The 16,760-nt window shown below is 37.5% G+C and overlaps 1 protein-coding gene across 11 annotated transcripts in view; it reads left to right on the forward strand.

The window, feature by feature from the left end:
• The window catches only part of LOC116256082 (uncharacterized), a 103,102-nt gene that overhangs the window by 11,868 nt on the left and 74,474 nt on the right, over positions 1 to 16,760 (forward strand). For all 11 annotated transcript variants that reach the window (XR_007573606.1, XR_004173043.2, XR_004173044.1 and 8 more), the window contains 7 exons: positions 6,907 to 6,962; positions 7,191 to 7,350; positions 11,709 to 11,873; positions 15,665 to 15,749; positions 15,846 to 15,956; positions 16,157 to 16,275; positions 16,427 to 16,469. Coding sequence is in view for 7 of the 11 variants with exons in the window: in XM_050078301.1 (XP_049934258.1) it covers positions 6,907 to 6,962; positions 7,191 to 7,350; positions 11,709 to 11,873; positions 15,665 to 15,749; positions 15,846 to 15,956; positions 16,157 to 16,275; positions 16,427 to 16,469 (739 nt within the window). In the remaining 4 variants the exon portion in view is untranslated. The remainder of the gene's footprint in view (positions 1 to 6,906; positions 6,963 to 7,190; positions 7,351 to 11,708; positions 11,874 to 15,664; positions 15,750 to 15,845; positions 15,957 to 16,156; positions 16,276 to 16,426; positions 16,470 to 16,760) is intronic.

Below are 16,760 nucleotides of genomic sequence, written 5' to 3' on the forward strand. Positions count from 1 at the left end.
TTTTATTGATTCTTATTCCTGTTACACTTGGATTCATTTCATGAATAGAAAATCAGAGGTTTTCCGCTTGTTCACTCAATTTCATGCCTTCGTCCAAAACAAATACTCTAGTAATATCGTGCATTTCCAATGTGATGGTGGTGGTGAGTTCATTTCAAATGATTTTATTGAGTATTTACTAAATCATGGGATCACTAGACAGATTTCCTGTCCACACACACCACAACAGAATGGCATTGTTGAAAGAAAACATAGACATATAGTTGAAAGTGCACTAAGTATGATGCATGACACAGATCTGCCCATGAATTTATGGACTGAAGCTTTTCATATTGCTGTTCATGTCATTAATCGACTGCCATTGTCTCTACTTGAAGGAAAATCACCTTTCTTTATTTTACACCAAGAACAACCAAATTATAATGAATTACATGTTTTTGGGTGTGTCTGTTACATACATTTTGATGTTTCCTTGAGAAATAAGTTTCAAGATCGAGCTGTTATGTGCAAATTTGTGGGTTATGCAGAAAATTATAAGGGCTATAGATGTTACAGTCCAAAGACTGGGCGCGTGTATATTTCACGACATGTTGTTTTTGATGAGCTTAGATTGAAGGATTTAAAGGAGCCACAAACAACACTTAATGTAAGAGATGATGTATATGATTCATGGCTGAATGTTGAAGTATTAGGCCAAGGGGCTGATACATTCCATGCACAAAGTGACAGAATTATTGATGAGTTAGAGACAGCCACAGATACTCAGTTGGACAGCACAACTTTATCTACACAGATACAAAATGGGTTTACAAACTCAAGTACAAACCCGATGGCAGCATTGATAGATATAAGGCTCGTCTTGTGGCTCGAGGCTTCACTCAGCAGTATGGGGAAGATTACGATGAGACTTTCAGTCCAGTCATCAAGATGAGAACGATTCGTGTTATCATCTCTCTTGCAGTTTCACATGGATGGACTTTATATCAGTTGGATGTTAAAAATGCTTTCCTTCATGACTTTCTAAAGGAAGAGGTATACAAGGAACAACCCCCAGGTTATGTTACCAATGATCCAACTCAGTGGGTGTGCAAATTATAAAAATCGTTGTATGGGCTTAAGCAAGCATCTCGCTCATGGTTCGATAGATTTTCTTTTCATATACAACAGGCTGGTTTTCTCCGAAGTTCACTTGATCATTCCTTATTCATATATCATGCGGGTGAAATTACCACTTGGCTACTCATATATGTAGATGACATAGTTCTTACTGGAAATTCTTCATGTCATATATCTCATGTTAAGGAGGTATTGAAACAAGAATTCAAGATGAAGGATCTCGGCGAACTACAGTATTTTTTGGGTGTTGAGCTTGATAGAAACGGTGACACATTAACTCTTACGCAACATAAATATACTCTTGATATTCTGGATAGAGCAGGTATGACAAATTGCAAGCCCATAAATACTTCTAGTGTTTTCAACACAAAATTGAATGCCTTTGATGGGAGTGATGCATACTCAAGTCCTAGTTTCTATCGGAGTATAGTTGGAATGCTACAATATCTCACCTTTACACGTTTAGACATAGTGTATGCAGTGAATCAAGTATCTCAGTTTATGCATGCACCCACAGAAGGGCATATGGATGCTACCAAACGCATTTTGCGTTACCTTAAGGCTACTCTTGGGGATGGACTCATTTACACAAGACAGTCAACTATTTTGAATGGACATAACATTTTCACCTACACTGATGCAGATTGGGCAGGTGATCCAGACGATAGACGATCAGTTTCAGGTTATTGTCTTTTCCTTGATTCCAATCTTATTTGTTGGAGTAGTAGGAAACAACGTGCAGTTGCCAGATCCAGCACTGAGGCAAAATGTAGGGCAATGGCTGCAGGCACAACTGAAGCCTCGTGGTTACGTCATCTGCTTGGGGAACTCTCCCTTCCCATTTCTCAGTCATCTTTATTCTGTGACAATCAAAGTGCGATCAAGATTGCTTTCAATCTTGTTCTACATAATCGCACTAAGCATATAGAGATTGATCAACACTTCATTCGTCAAAAGGTCGAGGAAGCCGAGATTGTTCCTACTTATATAGCCACGTCTTAACAAGTGGCTGATCTTTTTACCAAGGGGCTCACAGGGCACCATTTCTGGGAATTGAAGAACAAGTTGTGCATGATCAAACCTCTTGCACAACTTGAGGGGGGCTATTAAGATTGTACAAATTGGATCGGGTCTACAGACCCGATCCATCTTGCCCATATACCTAAACATAATGGGCGGTGGCATACTTGTAAATACTTGTTGTTTTCTGTATTTACTTGTAGCATACATTAGGTTATATTAATGACAAGGAGGAAGGGCCACGGTTGCTGCCCTCTTTTCTTCTCTCTCTCTATTGCACCTGCAGTCACCTCCTCTTCTTCTCTTCTCGCATCTACAAAGGATTCAGTCCAGTGGTTTGGCGTAATATCTCAAAATCTTACACAACCCTCATGGTGGTTTGAAATATTACGGATTATACTTGCTGCATCGGTAGTGCAGTCCACAAGGAAGAACTTATTCCAATGGGAATTGCTCAGTCTTTTCTAGGACACCTAGAGTTGACAAGGCGAGAGTCCAATGCTCCAAACACAATATGCAATAATATTGCATACCTTAGGGCCTTGCACCACGTGCCCTCCGAGCAGGCAATACTAGTGGTGTGGGCGAGATGTATCCCAAACGAATTGCCTTGCTCAACTGATCTCAAACTCAAATTAGCATTTCTTAGCAGTAAATGATGTGAGAAACATAGACATTATTTTCGGCTAGAACACAAGGTTGACTCAACTACTTCGAGGCTAAACCAACCCCAAAACACATTCATTTGGAGGTCATATATTCAGTCATTTTCCTTGGAACTAGTTGGAAAATACACAAAGGGTATCACTACAGCTTTCAAGTTTTAACATACAATTCGTGGTCCGCATTAAACATATATAATAATGGGTGCATATGCCCACCTAGCAGACTGTGTAAATAAAACGCGAATTTCACATATTTGATTCAGTCGATACTCATCATTTCATAATCACAAGGGAAAGGAGATTCCATATTATTCATTTTACATAAATCAACGACCGAACCATGGAGAGTAGATTTGATCCATGGCCAGTACCTAGCTGTCCTAAGTAATATTATGTTAGGATGCTTACTACTGTGCGGTTGGGGCCGAGGAGGTACTCAACTTGATAACTTGCTTAAAACTGTTCTAAACAGTTATATTTCTAGCATGCTTACACAATCATGAATTAATTAAAGGCAACTGACAATACATAGATTTATAGGCATGTGAAAAACATTAGCATGTACAAATTTTACCATTTTCACGAAGGCTAAAACAAGCAACACACTCAATCAATAATTTATTGGACAAAATACTAGATCACTCATCCTTCTTAACGTGGGACATTGTTTTCATGGTCTGACAATCCTAGGAGCCCACACTTAGGAGCTGTGGAACATGTCATATTTGGCACTTGGAAGAGATTTCCCTAGAATGCCGTCATACCTGGCCCTGTGTCTCCACAAACAAAAGAAATTGTTCAAGCTCCAAATCCTCTCTTTCAAGGTCCGTTTGATGCTCCAGGTCCACCTGCAAAAACTCAGAACTATAAGTTCCTTACATACTTAATGCACTATCAGTCTTTATCTAGGTAGGAAAAAGCCGTTAGGCAGGTGATTGACGTTTCTAAAAGATTGCGGGAGGACAAATCTCCAACCAAAAGATTTTTCAAGCTTTTCCACCCTCACAGAACTGAGGCCGGCTGATCTAGAATCCCAACTCTCTTTTTGAGTGTTATAGTTAATTTCTTATTGGCTCTCATTCCTAGTCGGGATTTGAATTGAAGTTCTAAATGTCTTTTTGGCTCAACAGATCATCACATCTTAGTGGTGAGCACGACTGGCCATATAAGAATAGATATATATTGTCTTTACTCATGGAGCCTCTTCATCCAACTGCCACACGTCCACATAAGTCTACACTCGTACTTGACTTAAGTATGATATTTCCAATTCCATCGATCACAAATAAGACAAAAAATTACGAGCCAGAACTTGAACTAATTAATTGCTAGTTTCAAGCAGCTGAGGGACAATTAAATCAATGTCATTAGGTATAAACTTGCTCAAATTACTTGCTAAACACCAGTTCAAATAATTAGAAACAAATTTAGTTTGCTAAGGCCTGACTGAAATATTGCCATTGTAACTAAACTTCAATCTGATGATAATGCAGCACCAAGCTCACCGACTTTTCCATATAATAAGTCAGGACCATCAAGAGAAGAGAATATTTTTCATATACTTGAACAGGTCTCTGTTAAAATTCTGTGGACAGTCCTTTCAAATCACAAGTTCCGTCATCTAGCAAGACCTTTAAGGCAGGAAAAAGAGCTGCAACATGGAATTTGCAAAGACCACTTAAGGTAATGTAATTCTTACTAAAACAACTGTCCTTAACGATGCAAATTTCTGTTATATGTTCAAAAATCCAACCGAACCTTAAATTTCACGTGAAGAAAACAATAAACATGCACACCATTGGAAATAGCATCTTCATAATAATGCACAAAATCAACTCAGCTTGCCTGTTTTCGTCCCTGACTTCAGGTATACTCTCTGTCCTGCCAAAACTCCATGTTCAAAAACACAAACAACTACCCTTTGAGGCTAAACTAAAAAGAACTAGGACAATGAGCTGGCATTTAACAAACAGCAGGCTTAAATGCCACTCTAGACCAGCACCCAAACACATGATTCTTCAAAATCTGCCTCCCATGAGGCAGAAAAATTTTCATCGTTGGTCTATTAGTCCCATAACTCAGAATTTAGAGCTTGACATACACGAAAAATAATAGGATCTCACAATGCCTGAAAGTACATTGCATAACATGCACAAATATCTAGTGAGTTCTCCAATTATTTTCGAACCTCAAAACTGATGAGGGAGTCCACTCCAGTCTTTCAAGCCCATGTTCAGCCACACAATCACATATATGTATGTATGTATGCATGTACATACACCCTCTATATCCCTATACTCATCTTCTCTAAAATTTTCAGTTGTGGCCAGGTAGTTCCATGGGTGGGTGAGAAGATGAAAATATAAAGTTACGGTTTTTTCTTTTTTGTTTTTGTTACTTTGAAACCTTCTTTTATAATTCCTGCGAAGCCCTATTTATAATTTACAACCTCTTTTATTTATTTCAAGTTATGTCTTCTCTTGACCTTTGTAAATCAACAATTAATATTTATTTATTTATTAAGAAGATGTACAATAGAGTGGTTGTTACGGTTGTCTATGTGGATGATATAATATTTATAGGGAGCAGCATGCAGGATTCTTTAGAAGCACTTTGTCACCAAAGATCTTGGGCTCATCAAGCATTTCCTGAGCATTGAGGTGGCCAAAGGTAAAATGGTATACTGTTATCTTATCACAAGGATGTGCTGGATTTATCGAAGGAAACAAGAATGTTGGGTGCTAAACCTGTAATATTCTCATGGACCCCAAGAGGCACTTATTTCATGGATAGCATGAGCTAGGTGAGAGCATTGGCTATCACTTTCTTGTTGGTAGCTGCTTTATGGTATTGTTATTAGACTTGATATATCTCTTGTTCTCAGTAAGATTAGTCAGATTGCAATGACACCAACCAAAATGCATTAGGATGTAGCTATGATAATTCCTATATATCTAAATTCTTCTTCTGGGAAAGGCTTAATTATTTAAGAAGGGATCACCTCTTGATGTAGTAGCATATGGTGCTGCTGATTAAGGCATTATGCAGCATTGAAGATGGAAACTACTGCAAGGTTTTGTATTTTTATGAGAAAATTTGGTACATGGAAGAGCAAGAAGCAAAATGTCATTGCTAAGTTTAGTGTAGAATCTGAATGTAGAGCTATGGTTTATACCATAGCCAACTTAATGTGGATGAAATCCATATTAACTGATTTACATGTTGAACTTCCTGTTCCATAGTGATGAAGTGTGATGATAAAGCCACTACTAGCTGAGATGGATTAAACCCTGTCTTTCATGAGAGGACAAAGCACATTGAGATGAATTTGGACTATATTTGGAATTTAGTATAATCAGGATGTATCTACACTTCATGTAGCCTTAGGAGATCAAATGGTTGATGTGTTCAAGAAGCTGGTTGCAAGCTTTATCTTTTTGAAGCCTTATGACAAGCTGAGCATGATAGAAATCTGGGTTCCAGCTTAAGGGGGACTATTGTGAGAAATATTTATAAGTTTGTGGTAGTGAGAGAAATATTTATTAGTTGGTGGTACTTAGTAAAATTTTTCATTAAGATTTATTTTATTACTTTCTTGTACTAAGGTGGACTGCTGTGTAATTTTTGAGTAATCTCTATTTAAGTAGCGATTAGAGTTGATAAAGGATGACTTTTTTGTTTCCTCATCCATCTTTTTTAACTGTACAAATCTCTTATTATTGCGCTTTATACTATAGGCTTCTCCTTGTATTGCAATAAGTATTGTACAGTAAAGTTTAACATTCATATTAGAAACAAATGGTCTCATCGAGGGCCTTGTTTCTTCTTGAAGGGTTCCAGCGAGAAGTTTGCAAATGAAGTTGTATTTCTTTATATAAAGTGTGTGTGTGCATATAGTTTTCGTTTTTTGCATATAGTTTCATTTTTTGTATGTATGTGTTCATTTTGTTTTTGCTATTTGCAAAACTAACTATGGGTTTTGTTATTATGATTGTATTTGATGTTCCCATTATATTGAGTCTTTTTATTTGTTCCCTTCATATCTCCTAAAAACTTTGTTGTCTACCATAATTTTTGACGAATAGAAATATATGTTGTGTAACAGCCACCAGGTTCACCTGCAACTTTCCCATTTCATGGAAGCGAAACACGAAGTGAGGAGTAAGTGATTTGATCGATGAACTATCAAATTCATATAAGCCGATTGGATTGACCAACACGTAGCATGTGCTGGAAGGATGGATAGACAATGCCATTCCAAGTTGTTACTAATGAATTCAGTCTTGTCCTTTGTAAAAATCATTCTTGTTGTTGTTTATATTCTTTCTCTGGTTCTTGCATTGGCTTTTGATTCCATCATCGATTACTGTGTTTTACCTTTTTCTTCAGTTATATTGAGATGTTCCTGAGATCACCAACTGCTACTGAACAAGCTAACATTAGCGATTGGATAAAGGTGCGGCAATGTGGAATCAAATATTACTTGTCACTTGGTGATCAGAGGCTTGTTCATCAGAACTACATTCTCCGGCCTAAAGCTGAATTTGAGGTGAGACTGCTTACGTGATGATATTTGGTCTGACACTTTATTCAATGCTTTTGCTCTTTTGTTTGTCCCACATAGCTTGCTCAAATTTCCGCATCTAATTAACACAGATTCAAAGACGACTCACCGGAGTTATGTACAGCAACAGAGAATTTGCTTTATGTTTTACTGAATCATCACTAGAAACATAGCTTGTTAATTGTTAATTATGAATTCTTATTTGTTGCACCTGCACCCTACACCTGTATGACGTAGCTATCCCTCTTCTATTTTTTTCCCTGCCTTAGACTTACTCCAAACACAAGAGACAATATATAACAGGCTGAAGGACATTCATGAATATTTGTGCATGGTTCCCAAGCAGATAATTTAAGCTTGCATTTAGTTTTTCTTCTTAAGTTCTGTTTTATTTTGAGCAAGAGTTTCTCGAGCCTAAATTGTGTAGCTGGATTTGACACTTTTTCTTGGTTGTCATGTTCATTTATCATTTGTTACCAATCTTTTATGCTGTTTCTTTTCTTGTTCGTTGCCAACTTAATTTCCTCTACTGCATTGGTGCCTGAATTTGCTTGAGTACCTTTCTTCGTATCAATCCAACTAAACAGCTCCACGGCTGCAAGGTTATGTAGTTGATGAGTGGTTAAGTTTCTCATTGCTCTGTCTCATAATTTGGTTAACCCATAAGGACAAAACATTTATTTTATGGCTCTACATTTTGCTCTTTCAGTGCCCTTTTTCTACAATATCCTGTTGACAACAGAAAATGCAAAGTAAACTTGTACATGTCATGTGTGTTGACGTTTGAGGTAGTTTTTAGAATATTAAAGAACCTGACAGTTCTTTAATTATTTTCAATAACTTTTTGGTTTACAATGTAATTCTGTTTTGTACCATAATTCTCCCTTAAGTAAGGATTAGGGTAAGTGATCAATAACAAGTTTGACGTGTTTTCTTCTCTCTGTTTCTCTCACGTCAACATGGTATTATAGCCATGTACCATCTTACTTTTGGGGAGATGCGATCCTAACTGCATGTTACCTCATTAAGCGCCTACCATCCTCATCTATACTTGACAAAATTCCAATTCAAATGTTTTACCTTGATCGTTCCATTGTTTCAAACTCCACCTCGTGTGTTTGGATGCACATGCTTTGTCGGTTTGTTCATATCCTTGGACCAAAGCGAAATAAACTTGCTGCCCAAGCCCGAAAATGTATCTATAAGTTCAGTTAGTCTCCCTCTCTGTGTGCCGTCATGGCTGAGTATTATCTCTCTGTCTCTTCTCTCCTATTTAAATGTTTAGCCATGGTGCAGCGTTTTGCATGTCAAAACCATCACATTGAAATTGGATGTACTCTTACCAACACCCACTTTTTTGAATGTTCACATATCAATTTGAAATTCAGATTCAAATGAGAACAAAGAAAAGCTACTTAAGAATCTGAAATCTGATTTCACTTATCCCAAGAACCAACGAGGCTACAAATGCTTTGACCCTCTCATCCAGAAAGAGTATGTCAGTGCGGACGTCACATTCTTTGAGTCCCGTCCATATTTCCCACAATCATCTACCTCTTGCCCTGAAAGTCTCCCTCAATGCCCTTTGCCAATCCCACCTTTCCCGCTTATGTCCCTTCTGAGTTCATCACCACCCCGAAATCGTTTTTCGGATCCTCCATTAGTCTACTCTGGCCGACAGGATCTTTCACATGGCTCTCCTCTATCATCCTCTCCTGAGGTAAGTGTACCTGATTACTCAACTTCGGTTATCTCTGACTCGCAGGATCTCCCTATTGCCTTGTGGAAGGGTAAACGTCAATGCACCATTCATCCCATTTCATAGTTTGTGACGTCTGAATATGTAAGTGACAAGGTGCGCTAATTCATTCATGCTCTGTCTACTTATACTACTCTGACATCTCATCAGCAAGCATTACTAGACCCTAATTGGCGCGAGGCTATGGAAGAGGAAATACATACTTTATAGGAACGCCACACGTGGGACGTTGTTGCTTCTCCTTTCAGTTGTGATATTGTTGGATCCAAATGGGTATTCACTATCAAATACCATGCAGATGGCACCCTTGAACGTTATGAAGCTCGGCTGGTCACAAAAGGATATACTCAGACCTATGGTATTGATTTCTTTGGCACCTTCTCACCAGTGGCTTGGCTAGGTACCATTCGCCTCTTGATTTCTCTTGCAGTTCAGTATGACTGACAGATGCATCAATTGGATGTCAAAAATGCATTCTTGCATGACGATCTTGAGGAGACAGTTTATATGCAACAACCACCTGGCTTTGAGGTTCAGGGGGAGTGTGGGAAGGTGTGCAAATTGCGGAAGGCCATATATGGACTGAAACAAAGTTCCCGTGCGTAGTTTCATAAACTATTTGATATTGTCTCACAGAGTGGATTCCAGAGGTCACCTCTTGATCATTCAGTGTTTGTTAAGAAGGGAAAGTTGGGTATGGTTATCTTGGCAGTATATGTTGATGATATTATATTGACCGACAACTATAAACAAGGTATATTTGAGACCAAAGAATTTCTTGAGAAGCACTTTGTCACTAAAGATCTTGGACACTTGAGATATTTTCTTGGGATAAAAGTGGCTTGTGGCAAGGAAGGAATAGTTCTCTCTCAATGAAAGTACATTTTAGACTTATTGCAAGAAACATGAATGTTGGGGGCAAAACCTGCCACCATTCCCATGAATCCACAATTGCACCTACATGATGAGCAGTCAGAACCTGTAGAATCCAAGATGTATAGATCTTTAATTGGAAAGTTTATGTGATAGTTACAAGACCAGATATTAGTTTTGCAGTGGGAAAGCTGAGTCAGTTTATGGAGAAATCAAAGAAGATTCATTGGGAAGCTGCATTGATGATACTCAAATACTTAAAATTCTCTCCCGTTAAAGGACTACTATTCAAGAAAGGGAAAACCTTAGATGTCCAAGCCTATAGTGATGTAGACTATGCAAGATCTGTTGAAGATAGAAAATCTACTACTGGATTTTGTGTTTTTGTAGGAGGGAATCTTATATCCTGGAGGAGCAAAAAACAGAATGTGGTCTCACGGTCTAGTGCTGAGTTAGAATATAGGGTCGTGGCCCAAACGACAACAGAATTAACATGGGTTAAATCCATGCTTGAAAGCCTTGACATTCCAGTTCAACTACCTATGAAAATGTTTTGTGATAACAGGGCAGCTACTTATAATGCAAATAACTCGGTCTTTCACGAAAGAACTAAGCACATTGAAGTAGACTGTCATTACATTCGTGATTTAGTTCAAGGAAGAGTGATTTCTACAACTCACGTGGTCCTTGAAGAACAAACTGTCTTGCAATTAGTGAATTTTCAAAGTGTTGTAACAAGTTGAGCATGGTAGATGTCTATGCTCCAACTTGAGGGAGAGTGTTGATGTTGAGGTACTTTTTAGACTATTAAAGAACCTAACAGTTCTTTAATTATTTTCAATAACTTTTTGGTTTACAATGTAATTCTGTTTTGTACCCTAATTCTCCCTTAAGTAAGGGTTATGGTAAGTGATCAATAACAAGTTTGACGTGTTTTCTTCTCTCTCTTTCTCTCACGTCAACAATAAGAACATTAGAATCTGGCTTCATTAATACAGTGGCAAATATAATGCATTTTTTTTTCATTGTTGAGTGCATCCTTGGGATCATAGGGAACTAGCCTGTTAGTACAACTTTTGAGCCTTGCAGCTATGTCTATTTATTATTTAGGGAAAATTTAAAAGTACACTAAACTTTAAGACCTCATTCATTTGCACACCAAAATTTAGAGGTTTTGAATGTCTCCAAACTGTTGGCTTGAGGTAAAAAAATAACACCTAAATAAAATAAAATAATCCTTTTTATGATAATTGTTGTAAATGGCAATCCTACCCATCAAATAAAAAAAGAAACGCTTCCAAACTAATTCCCATCTTTCGAGAAAGGTTCTCTCTCTCTCTCTATCTCTCTCTTTTGATTGCAAGATGGAGTTAGGCGGACCCCATTGAGAGATAGAGACCTCATAAATACAAAACAAATGTCGTGATGAAGACCTCTGAAAACCCTCACCTATGATAACACATGAACGATATGAGAGAGAGAGAGAGTAGAAACCTATAATTCATGAGACATTTAAAAATTTCTAAAAGTTTGGTATGCAAATGAAGTGGACAGCAAGTTGGTGGTCATTTAAAAACTTCCTTAATTATCCTGCAGGAAAACTTGGGGGTAATTTCAACAATCTGACTACATTGGACTACTTAATATTAGTTGTACAATATTCACTTGAGAAAGGGTCTTTATCAAATATTTTTATTATTTCACATTGCAGGTTGGACGGACAACATTGGGTGGACTATTGCAGCTGGATTACAAAGTTATTATTAGTTATAAACGTAGATCGACATCTATCAACAAAGGTGGAGTCTCCATTTTGCTGGAAAGTATTGATGAGCTTGGTGAGACATTTTTGGTCTTAAAGGGCACAAGCAGGAAAGTAAGTTTTTGTATGCTACTTCCTCTTTTAGCTTTTCAATATCCTTTGATTATCATATGTATTAGCCCTTTGTTTCCTGCATTTTTTGTAAGTTACTTATCTAGGGGAGTTGAAGCTACCATTGCTAGCACATGTTTGTGTAAATCAGAGCTGAACTAGATGACACCAGCCACACCAAGAACTCACACAAGGAGAAACCTCAAACTAGAGGTAAATAACTTGTATTGCCAAGTCTCAAAGAACACCTAAAAACTAGGCCTTAAAGCCCACACTAAACAACGGACCACAGTCCCTTATTTGTACGACAAGAAGAAGAAGAGAGAGAAGGAGATGGCTGTTGAGCCAGCTCAAACAGCTATAAATCTAGCCATTGGAAGCTGCCCAACAGCTCTCTCCCCTCTCTCTTTCTAATAATGAAAGTTAAAAAGTAGTCACAAAAAAAGGAACAGAAAAATACATAGAAAATAAAGGGAAAATACATAAAGAACCTATGCACACACATATATAAATATATACAACTCATATATCAAACAACCAAGGGTATATGAGATATGACCGTACATACAAATATATATATGCGTACGTACAAGAAATCTAAACCTTAAATTCTAACAGTTTGAAAGGGAGATATCAACACTGGAAAGAGGAAGCAGGGTCTTAGCTACCATTTCATGCCCTGATGCTATATTACTTTTGTATCTTCTATGGGGTCATAAACATTGGATCTATATGTGTAGATGTATGCAGTTGATTGGAATTTATTCTATTTCTTATTTGATCAGACGTTTGTGTTTATGATTACCAATAAAATATTATGACTGGTAATGTGTTTTCTAATGATTAAAGCTAAACTTGATAATTGCCATGAATGGTTGAAGCTAAGACAATCCTATGCTGTTATTGGAAGTTATTATTTGGTGATCACCTGAACATAGCACAGTTGACAAGATCAATCTGCTTTCTTATTCTGATGCACACAAGGACCGGCACAAACAATCTAGTTTACATGAATAGGAACAATGCAAGTTATCTAGGTGAAACTTGTTTTGGATATGTTTCAACTACAATCGAGTATCTCCTTGTGGAAAATGAGAAAGGAGCTTCATTTCTGGATTGCTTACAATAAGCAGGCCAAGGTTGCAGCCATTTTACATGTTTCACCTGCAATCTGACACCCCTTGTGGAAGGCAAGGAAGGGTCTTTGTGAGTACAAGTTCTTCTGCAACAATTATGTTCACCAAACTCTGAAGCTCAGAACTCCATTTCTGATTAGCTTGGAATAAGCATGCGAAATGTTGTGTGCATGTTGAAATTTTATTTGCAGGTCCCATAACTGAGCAATTTGGTTTTAGAGTTCAGAATGCAAAAAACTAGAATGGGTTTGATGGATCATGCAAGACAGTCCATTTGGTTATTAGATTAGTGTGCCTAGCCTCCATAGGCTGTATAAGGCTTGTATCCAATCTATCTCAGCTACTGGGTTTCACGGGTTATGCGAAACCACCCATTTGACAATAGCTTGATTGGCCTGGCTTCCAGATGCTGTATGGTCTATGATCCAGTCTATTCATGTTAATGTGTTAGCAAAATCTCTTAAAGTTGATAGGATTGATACCGAAAGTGTGTTCGGTTGATGTCTTGTTGGATGCACTACGTTGAAAGTATATCTTGTGTTCATTTATGGTTGTCATTTTCGTCTTTGGAATATTGTAACTTTTGGAATAGAAACATGAGAAACACTATTTTCAATCTTCTGGATATGAAACACAATGAAAGTTATGCTCTTAAACATATGAAGCTGTAGGTTGAAATGCTTTTTTTGCTGATTGTCATGTATGCACTTTACAAACTCCTTGTATATTACAAGGTGATATTTGTTTGTGGGGTCACTCATTTTCTCATTTCCGAGTTCTATATTCTGGCTAAATAGGAACAATTAAATGTTGCACACCCACTGTCACAAATATTGCGTTTTATTAAAAAAAAGTGATAAATACGTTAAATATAAGTCCGCCATATAAAACGTCAATAAAACACGTTTTTTTCAAAAAGATATCAGAAAATAAAAAACGCGAACACGTTTCTTTTTTACGTTTTTTTTACTGGATGTTAGGTTTTTTCTTTAAGTGTGCAGCCAAACCGTGATTTTCTATCTTTTAAATGTATTAAATAAGAGAGAGAGATGATTAACCAGAAAATTAAGCATAATAAAGAAGAGAGAGTGCTGAAAGGTGCATGTAGTAATGGAGATTAATTATTAATAAAGAGGAGAGGGAGATGGTTTACAGAAAATCAGATGCAATAAAGAAGAGAAGGAGAGAGAGCCCAACTGCTCCTATGAAACCCCTAATGCATAACATTAACTCCTTCATATTCATTAACTCGGCCTTTATATCATGCGACTGAGCAAATTGGGTCTAGTATGGAGACCAACCAAATTTATTATTTTGTAAATCTTACATATGGCCTATGATACACGAGTACGCCTGTGAAGGCGAAGTACCCGTTCGGTACCGTTACGACACCAGTACGGGTACGGGTACGGGCTTGGGTACGCCGATGGTGCGGCGTTGACCGTACTGGGTACGGTCAACGCACCGGAGGCCGTATCCGTCCATTTTTTGACACGGTCAACTTTGACCGAGTCTAAATCCGTCCTTTTTTATTTTTAACGATTATTTGATTTGAACTTTTAAAACCATTCTAACGTTAAACAAAAACAAACGAAACCCTTAATCCGTCCTTCGTTCGTCTGTTCTTACCTTACCTCTCACCGAGCGACGGCAGCGGCGACTGGCGACAGCAGCGACTAGCGACGGCAGCGGAGACTGCGACCGGCGACAGCAAACGGTAGGAGGCGACTGTGACAGTATTTTTTTTCCTTTTTTCTTTTTTCCTTTTTTTTTTTCCTTTCATTTTCATCGGCTCCACCACTGCCTTCGCCGTCGACGGCCACCCCTTTTGCCTGTTCACGGTGTTTTGCTTGTTTCTTTCCTTCTGTTTTTTTCAATAACAATTGTTTTTCCAGAACCAGCCAGTCTTCCTCTCCTACTGCTCGAAACCCTCACAGTAGACGCCTTTCTCACCTTTCGATCGACCTTCTCTGTCTCTGTGTCTCCCTGTTTGCTTATGCAATACGTGTCATCAGTCATGCCTCTTTTGTTTTCTCCTGCCAATTTTAGAACTGTAAAGCTCAACCAGGGCCTACTCTTTCGTCTCTGTCATTGCGTGCTTCCTTCTTTTATTATCTTTGTTGTCACTTTTATTATCTCTGTCATTTTTGTGTCTGATGTTCTTCTCTGAACTTAAAGATGACATTATGCAAAATACAACAGAATAATGCTAGTTCTTTATGAATATGATTTATGAATATGACAATATGTTATTCTGTTTGTGATTTTTGATATATATATATGTGCGAATATGTTATTCTTTTTGAAATTTTTTGACATATATATGTGTGTGTACGGCTGTACCCCCGTACCCAAGTTTTTTAAAGATGGTCCGTACCGGTACCCGTACCCATGTGACATATCATATGGCTATTATTTGCTTTTACTGTACTACTTTTCACCCACATCCTATCATGTTTATGATTTTATCTAATCATTTTTCAAAGTCTTATTATTAGTTATTTATTTATTTATTTATTTTACTTTTACATAATTTTTAGGATTTTTTAATTTATTAAAAATTTTCCTGAGATTTTCCCAAGGTACATAATTTTGCCGTATTATACCCGAGAATGTGACAATGGTTGACAAGATGTGGATATCAATTTCTCTGTATAGGTGGTTGAGGCTGAGGCAGCTTTGCTTGGGGTCAAGGGTCCATGGATCACCAAATCCTATTTGGCTATGCTTATAGAGAGTAAAGGTAATTTTATGGAAACATATATGGTTGTCAATTTTATTTTTGATAATATTATTTCTGAAGGACAAGGGCTTTGAGCAAGTCATTTTTCACTTGCAGCTGTGCCACCGCTTTCTACACCAGTCTCACATCCAGGGAGGAAAACCCATGAAACAATGGCTTCCATCTCACATTGTTTCCCTTCTTCTCATATGGAGCTTATTAGCCGAGGTATTTCTCCAATGAAAATTAAACATTTACCTCAAAGTTTTGACAGGCCCAAAGCCCCATTGCCTTCCTTGCATGTGGCGAGTTATGCTCTGGCTGTTTCTTGGTCCTTTTGTTTGCTGTGCTGTGTGCTCTGGTTTACAAGACATGCATATAATATATGCCGTCCTATGGATGCCATTGATTAGAATTTGATCATATAGGTCTCTCACAAGAACCACCTTCAGATTCTTCTGCTTTGAGGCATGCAGCTCAGCATCTTCCTGCTAATAAATTTTATAACTTTGATGAGGGATTCCTTGTTTCCATATTGAAGATTCAGGTCAGCTAGTTCTGGAGGATAGATTTTAAATATTTACCCACTTGCATCTCTTATGGGAAATCTAAAGATGTTAACTATTAGGCATATGTTACTTCTGAAATTGTGCTTTTTCAGTCACATTCTTTTCTTTTGAATCTGATATCTGTTGCAGATATTGTTGGAGAACAAAGGGTTTCCAGTAATTGTGGGAATTGGTAAATTGGCTCTCCGTTATACATTTTATTTACTTGCAATTCCTATCCATAACAAGCATATAATTATGGTTTCAGAACTGTTACTACAATTTGTGTCCAATAATAATTTTCTGTCTTATACTAATACGCAATTCGTTTCCTTGCATAGCTTTTTGCTGCATGAGCAGTTCATTTGATATTAGATTCAGCTTGGATTCATATTGGATCCATATATTTGATTTATTTATTTGGTTCATTTTTTTATTTATTAAATTGAGTGTGGACCTTTTATTTTTAATAGTGGAGCTGAGA

This window comes from Nymphaea colorata, chromosome 6 (assembly GCF_008831285.2).
Source record: "Nymphaea colorata isolate Beijing-Zhang1983 chromosome 6, ASM883128v2, whole genome shotgun sequence".
In the NCBI taxonomy this organism is placed as follows: Eukaryota; Viridiplantae; Streptophyta; class Magnoliopsida; order Nymphaeales; family Nymphaeaceae; genus Nymphaea; species Nymphaea colorata.